Genomic DNA, 7,755 nt, shown 5'->3' with positions numbered 1-7,755 from the left:
CTGGGCCAAAACAGATGTGTCTCAAAAAGGAAGCCATACCAATCATTTTAACTGAGTTAGGGGGTCCAAAACGTTGACGCCTGTGGCTTAGCCTTGTCATACACCTCCTATTCATATAAGGCCAAACGCCTCACCGTGCTTCAATATCTAGTGCAATCAAGTCCGAAATGTTTTTTTTACTAAGATAGGGGGCCCAAAACAAGTATGTAGAGGTCCAAAACATCGACACTTGCAGCTCCTTACTGCACCTCCTGCTATAATACCCTAAACCTCACCTTACTCAACCTCCTATCAAATTCGCGAAATGCTTATTTCGACTAAGCTAGGGGGTCCAATACAAAACATTCGCACCTGCGGCTTCACACCGCACTTCTCGTCAAAATCCCCTAAATCTTACTTAACTTCACTGAACCTCCTGCAAAAAAATCACAAATTACTAATTTTGACTTGGCTAGGGGGTCCGAACTGTCGGTGCCTGAAGCACCTCAAATCACTTTTTTTTTCAAAAAATCCCGCAAAACCTCACTGAACCGCCTCCAAAAAAAAAATCTAAAACATCGCCGGACTTCCTGCAAAAAATTGGCAAATTACTAATAATGACTTGGCTCGGGGGTCCAAAGCATCGGCGACTGCGTCACCTCTAACCACCGTTTTCAAACCAACCCCCCCCCCCCACCTTACTTAAACCACCTGCCCCCCCCAAAAAAAAAACATTGAAACCTCACTGAAACTCCTGCCAAAAATCAAAATTAGTGCAAATTTTCACTGGGCTGGGGGGTCCTAATCGTCGCCGCCGCCTGCGGCACCTCAAATCACCTCCTGCAAAAAGTTCCGAACCTCACTGAACGTCCTGCCAAAATCTGAAACCTGACTTAACCTCCTGCCAAAAATTTGCAAATTGCTATTTTGACTGGGCTAGGGGGTCCAAAATCTGAAGCCTCACTGCCAAATTTTATGTTCATGCCTCAAGGCTCCTCAGGGCTCCTCACTGCCAAAATACCAGCACCCGCGGCTCCTCACTGCCATTGGAAAATAACCATCCCCTTGGGGGCCATATCTCACCGTGCTGCCTTGTGCAAAGCCATCGACAGCCATATTACTAATTTTGACCAAGCTATGGGGTATTAACCAAAAGACGGGGTTAAGAAACCAAAAAAGTTGGGGGGTCCAAAGCAGGGCTCCACACTGCCAAAATGCTGTGTAAGCTCAGGGGCTCCTCAGGACTCCTCAGGGCTCCTCACTGCTCCTCACTGCCAAAATCCGCCCGTTACGGTGCCACCTATTACTACTATAAGCATTGTTTACAGCCTATGTTTTACGCTGAAGACTCCCAGTTGTACGTAACTTGCTCATTCAGTACTGCTCCCATTTCTAAAATTGAGAACTGTATTGATGAGATCCGGCTGTGGATGCATGACAACATGTTGGCACTTAATGTGGTAAGACGGAGGTGACAAGATTTTCCTTCAAGTTTGGTGATGAGAGTCAACCGCGTGCTTGTGATGTAAACGTAGGGGGAGTCAGCATTCATAATCAACAGAAGCTCGGGATCTTGGTGTTATATTAGATTCATCTGCAACTATGTCAGCCCATGTGGCAAGTTTATGTAAATCAGCTTCATTCGCCTTATGTAAAATTGGTAAGATTCGCAACCTACTTGACCAGAGTTCTACGGAAAAATTGGTACATGCTTTTATTACGTCTAGACTTGACTACTGTAATAGTCTACTTTTTGGTCTTCCAAAGTATCAGATGAAGAAATTACAACTTATTCAACACTCTGCAGCACGTCTTGTTCCAAAAGCTAAGAAATCAGTTCATTTACAACCAGTATGGTATTACCTGCATTGGCTTCCAGTTCACAAGCGCATAGAGTACAAACTTTTATGTTTAACATACAAGATTCTGCATGATACGGCCCCGTTATACTTGAAAGAACTTTTAAGTGTCTGTGCTCCGGGTCAAACCCTTAGGTCAGCCATGAATGATTCACTCAGTTTGTATCAACAAGTGTGTAATACCAAGTTTTACGGTGATAGAGCTTTTGCCATCTGTGCACCAAGGCTGTGGAATAGGCTTCCATTAAATCTTAATGTTTTTATGTCTGGCCTTAAAACACATTTATTTTTAGAAAGTTTTTAATGCTATTTTTAGAGTTTTATAGATTTAAGCAACATTTTATTAACTCACTGTACTGTACAGTGCCTTGAGATGTCTTTTTACATGGAAGGCGTTTTTTAAGAAATAAATATTATTATTATTATTATTATTATTATTATTATTATTATTATTATTATTATTATTATTATTACAAGTTTAGGGGCTATAAGTATTATATAGAAATTAATAACACTAGTTCATTGAAGCTCTGGGAATTCTGAAAAAGAGGTGTTGTTTATTTTAATTTTGTCAAAAGGGGTGACTTCTAATTGTTGTACGTGCAGTGCAGAATTATACATAATACTGTACGGAGAGAGGGACATCATTAGGCCAAGGAGAAATTAAATGCTTGTCGGAAAAGTGACACTAAGCAGTTTAAAGCGATACCCAGCAGGCCCAGACTTTTAACTTGTGTGCGAACTTTATGGATACACATTCAATCGGAAGCCACAGAACAGTGCCACAAACGGCAAAAATTAGAGAGGCACCTTTTTCATCATATAGGCAGAAATCAATGTATTATTGCCTTATTTGTATTATACGGTGATTGTTTTAACAGCACAATGGCAAATTAACTGTAATGTTATTAAAAATTACTTCAAACCATAACATAAATGATCAAAACAGGCACGTGCATATAGAATAAAACATTTTTTTTTATTTCTTGAAGTGACAAGACTCAAATAAATTACATGTACCGATAACAAAGTTTCGGGCAAACATCTTTTACAAACTCTCTGAATATCAAAAGTAACTTATCCCACAAAGTTGTATTTTAAAAAAGGGACAAATAAAGAGCTTTACAAAAAATATAGGAAACGAAAAGGAAAGGTACACAGAAACTGAAAAAAATACAAATTGAAATGATCAAATACCTTTATTTTAAATAAAATATGAAAATACAGACAAAATTAAAAAATGAGAAATACTTGAAATCAAATGGACACCTTGCAACTTCCAGGGTCGTTGTATTCTGTAAATAGATAAGCAAAACAAGGTTATTTACATCTGTACTTGTTAGTATATATACTAAATCATAATGAAAGCATTTAGAAGTATTTCATTCTTATATTTTCATGCTAAAAATTCAACTTTTCCAATGATATTTCATGTAAGATAAAACTGAAGGAAGTTTCATTTGAACATGTGAAAACATCCTAAAATGGTAAGTCATCATGGAGGGACGGTGTCATTACATATACTGGTCCATGAACTGAGAATGCTAATATATTCATCTGACATTCTATTGCTTGTACTCTAAAGATTATGGCAGGCTGCAAATTTTTAAAATATTGGCTTATACAGACCACAAATGTGTGCAGCCTGTTCATTCAGCTATGGGCATATTCTTGCTGTGGTCCTGATGACGCTCTTGCACAACGTTTGAATGTTTTCTTACTGAAACACAAAAAATAAAAAAAGGATATGATAACTTTCTTTCAAAGAAGCAAACAGAGTTGTTTCACTGAAAGTAGGTCAAAATAATGTAGACGAAATACATCTTCTGTAGTATATATATAACACATAATAAATCTGACACTGAAAGCTTGAAAATCATGACAAGCAGAATACTGAACCTTTTAATGACTTTAGCAACAAAACAGTGTACAGTTGTAAAACACATACTTTACAGCACTTGTTCACATGATTTCAGATGAATGCCTGCCCGTGGTAAGAATGACGTCCAACACCAAATGACTGCAGAGCTTGGTCAATACCGCAGACTACAAAACCACATTGTTTTGGCAGTTTCGCTTTTACGTCTGTAGCTTCAGATATCTAAGAAAACAAAGATAAACACTGTGTTGTCTGGAAAGTATTGACTGCACTACAAATGTGCACAAGCCAAAATTCTGAAAATGCAGCATAGACATGACTGTGCACTTGAGATTTACAATGTTATTGCTTATCATCACAAAAATGATCTTACTTCTGGTATCAATATGCCATTTTCAAAGATGAAGGAGACCCTCTGAGATCTCAGGTTGCTAGACAGGTTATCTGTGGGTGTTCTCACATGATACAGGCTAAACAAACATTACATGTTTATTTAACATGGCAACTATTCCAGTTTGATAAAAAGTTTGACTTGGCTAGCAACTCACTGCCACTGAAATTAATTGCGTCCCACAAGATTTCAAAATTATCACAAAATCATGTATTTTTATTTTGTTAATGTAGTATGGTCTTCTATTAATAAATACTAACCTTCCTGTCAGCTTCTTCACTGAGTTCCTGCACTTTCTCCTGGGCTTTTTTAACTTTGCCCAAGGTCATTAGTGGCGGTCTGCCATCATCTTCACTGTTGTCGTCATCATCATCATCATTGTCACAGTCATCATCAGCAAGGAGAGCCTTTTCAACACTATCAGCCAAGGTCTTACCTTCTTCTTGGAGTTCTTTCGCTTTACACTGCAATGTCTCGACTTGTTTCAACATGGCCACATATGTGTCAAATCCAGCAGGCTTCAGCACGGGTTCATCAATGTCATCATCTCTCTCCAGATTCGTGATGATCTTGATATCCAGTACTGCACAGCTAGCTTCCATCATGGTGAAAAACTTTTAAAACAAGCCAGGACTGATGTGCAACCCTGGGACTGCAACCTGTGATAAAATATAAGGGTTAGCACATGTATCTTTTACTTTTAATGTATGACAATATCTTGTAACTTTCATACCTACCTATTTATGAAGAAAACACTACATAAAAAATATACAACAACTAGATTGATCACAAATGCTGACATATGTGCTGGCTTCATTGTCAACTTGTTTTCTAATATAGCTTCACTAATAAACTTCTATTTGTGCACACCATTATGGACATAGTGGCATGCATACATGTAGATAGGTCACAGTGTGGTCTGTTGAACTGTTCAGAGAAAGGTAAAGTGAACTGATTGAAACAGAACAGAGCTATATGTTTAGTTGGTCAATGGAAGCAAACAACATAGTGGATTGAATTGATTAGTACATACTCTGTGCAGTGGTACATTGAAAAGTGGCTTTCTGACACTATTGTAGTGCTGCATGGCATGCCTTAGGTTTCCACCAGTTGAAAGAAATTCACTGTGACATTTTCTGATATCATCAAGGTTTCTCATCTTCATTGATGACAATAGTTGTTCCTGCTTCAGCAACTGTGCTTGTTCCTTGCTGATCACACAGCATACGCAAAAATATTTCCCTAAATTATTTCAATGTGAGGAAGACAAGGAACAAAAACTGACATAATTACTTAAAAACCTTAGTAGGTATAGACATGACTGGTGTTCATGAAGTCAATTTGATGTGCATGTGTGAACTCTTGGAGAGGATGTACCTGTAATATGCAAACTTATCAATTTAAATATTTATTTCAAAGAAATTCATGGTTACTACATTTTGCATTGCCAGTATACATATTAATACTATGTGTAAGAATTCAATTGAGAAATAAACACAAGAATTTCTACAGAGGAAAACAATCATTTGTCAATAGCTTGCAAATATTTATCAAGATCTGACCCAGTGTGTACCCCTTCCTTTAAATTTATCTGACTAATCAATGTTAGCTGTGAATGTCTTAAGTCAACGAAAAACTACAACAAATTATCATAATTGTGTTCTACAGCATATCATACACAATGCATGATGATTATTAACAGACGCACAAATTGCAAACTGATAGGTCAAGGACGTACACATATAAATCATAGGTAAAACTGAAGTGTACACAATAAACTGCCTGTCCTGTCAGTGCCTCAACTTTTCTTATGTATAAATCATAGCATGCAAGTATACATTTCATACCATTTGGTCCAGACAATCCATAACTCTTGGCCAGATACTCATAATCTCCCATCATCCGTGCTAATAGTGTCTTGTCCCTGAAATAATTGTCCACACCATTCAAATTAATGCCCATGTTTCTACACATCAATGCATTTTGTACATGCAAGAAAACAACTTTGCCTTTTGTACTATTTAATGTAGGTATCATATTTATGCTGCATAAGTTTGGTCAGATTTGCACATTGTTTTTCAGATTTTTGGATCAGCAGTATAATGCATGTATTAAACTTGGATAACCAATATGTATGTATCTTAAGTTCCAAATATTGTACCAAAATAGATATATGGTACAATCTGTTCATTGTTTAGTAAAACACAGTATGCATGTTTAGACTTACTTCCACTTTGTGCAATCCAGTTTGTCTACCTGACCTCTGTTAAAAGCTAAAGCTATTTCTAAATTGTAATAGGAATCAGGTGCTGCAAATGTACTCCAAATCACTGTATTATCTGCTACATTTGGATTGCTGATGTTAGCAACTTGGTAAACCATTCTCAGGGTTCCCTGACCCTTGTCCCCACCTAACTTTATCCAAATTCACTGGTAGGTATTGTACCGTGCCAGGTAAGTTTGCTAGACCTGAAGACAAATATGAACAAGATGCAAAAACAACAGTAACACATATATTCAGTAATATGTGATAACAAGATTACTTATCCACAGTCTTTCTCTACATGATCATAATAGAGTTTGCACACAATCCCAAAAGTCTGACTGCAAGCCTGCTGTCCCAATATTAATACTCATGTGCTTATATAAGAGCATATAAGAACAATCTAGAACTTTTATTGACATGCTAATTACTGTTCTAAAATTCTCTCTCTTACACAACTAATTAAATTTCCAGAAAATTCCAAACATGACTTATTAAATTCATGGTTGTGAGGTCAAGAAGGACAGTGACCTTGATGAGTGTGGGGGAAAATGACCTGCATAACATACCTCACTTCCAATATTCACATGCCATGCCTTGAAGTAACGCCGTAATTTCCTCTTGCAGCCCATGTTGTTCCCATAGCAACTTCCAAATGAAGGCCAGCACCTGGAGGTATGTCAGAAGTGAGTCCCAAGATCTGGAGGATTTTCCTTCTTGTCCTTTTGTTGATGTCTCACCTCCTCTCACTCAGCTGCAGCATCACATCACCACCACTGACAATGTCTCTCCTCTGACTTAACTGCAACACCCTCTGACGTCTTGTCCTAGTGCTAGCTTCTGAGGTTGTTTTTCGTGGCTTTGGTGTATATGTTAAACACAATGGCTGAAAAAAAATCACACCAAAAATTGAAAAACCACATTTATCTTTCAAAAGTGTATGTGGGTGATAAATTCATGAAATTGGACTAGCTTATTACGTGATGAAATTAATTTGTTGAACCACTACAAGGTCACACATGTACTACAAACCCAAATAAATGTTACCGGTATTACAAATACAAATTATCATATTCCATGGTAGCTTTATCAGAAGAATTTACTCCAAAATCTAACTGTATATTGATATGTGGGTATAGATCAGCAAGAGTAATGCAGGTAAAAGCTCACCTGGCCCTTGGTTTTAACCTTTATCAAACTATCATCACTTCTTTTTGCTTCTATTTTTTCTCGACAAGTGTTGTTGCCATTTCTTCATACTGTGGCAGCATATGCACCGCTGATTATTTCTGCAACACAATTTCTGCGGCCTTTACTGCACATATATTGTTCTGCCTATCCCTTGATGTTTCATCATTTGATGTCTCGGTATTGATTGTGTAGG

The 7,755-nt window shown here is 37.4% G+C and overlaps 1 protein-coding gene and 1 long non-coding RNA gene across 3 annotated transcripts; both read right to left on the bottom strand.

Moving 5' to 3' along the window:
• Positions 1-2,798: 2,798 nt before the first annotated feature.
• On the bottom strand, positions 2,799-4,543 carry LOC139125344 (uncharacterized). The gene is made up of 4 exons (XR_011550202.1): positions 4,369-4,543; positions 3,787-3,939; positions 3,468-3,558; positions 2,799-3,133 (listed from the first exon to the last, which is right to left on the bottom strand). It is a non-coding gene; the product is annotated as an uncharacterized lncRNA (long non-coding RNA).
• Positions 4,544-4,583: 40 nt separating this feature from the next.
• Positions 4,584-6,995, bottom strand: LOC139125514 (uncharacterized). 2 transcript variants are annotated; one of them, XR_011550256.1, is made up of 4 exons: positions 6,941-6,995; positions 5,956-6,032; positions 5,142-5,350; positions 4,584-4,767 (listed from the first exon to the last, which is right to left on the bottom strand). XR_011550256.1 is itself a non-coding variant. In XM_070691579.1 (4 exons), the coding sequence occupies exons 1-4, from the start codon at positions 6,488-6,490 to the stop codon at positions 4,726-4,728; spliced, it is 483 nt and encodes a 160-aa protein (XP_070547680.1). In that variant the 5' UTR covers positions 6,491-6,548; the 3' UTR covers positions 4,584-4,725. The 2 variants fall into 2 exon arrangements, 1 of the variants encoding a protein (XP_070547680.1); XM_070691579.1 differs by lacking the exon at positions 6,941-6,995 and adding an exon at positions 6,336-6,548.
• Between the last annotated feature and the right edge of the window lie 760 nt (positions 6,996-7,755).

The sequence above is a fragment of the Ptychodera flava genome (genome assembly GCF_041260155.1).
Source record: "Ptychodera flava strain L36383 chromosome 3 unlocalized genomic scaffold, AS_Pfla_20210202 Scaffold_25__1_contigs__length_14229661_pilon, whole genome shotgun sequence".
In the NCBI taxonomy this organism is placed as follows: domain Eukaryota; kingdom Metazoa; phylum Hemichordata; class Enteropneusta; family Ptychoderidae; genus Ptychodera; species Ptychodera flava.
The sequence above is the reverse complement of the archived record's forward strand: the minus strand, read 5'-3'. Positions and strand labels throughout refer to the sequence as shown.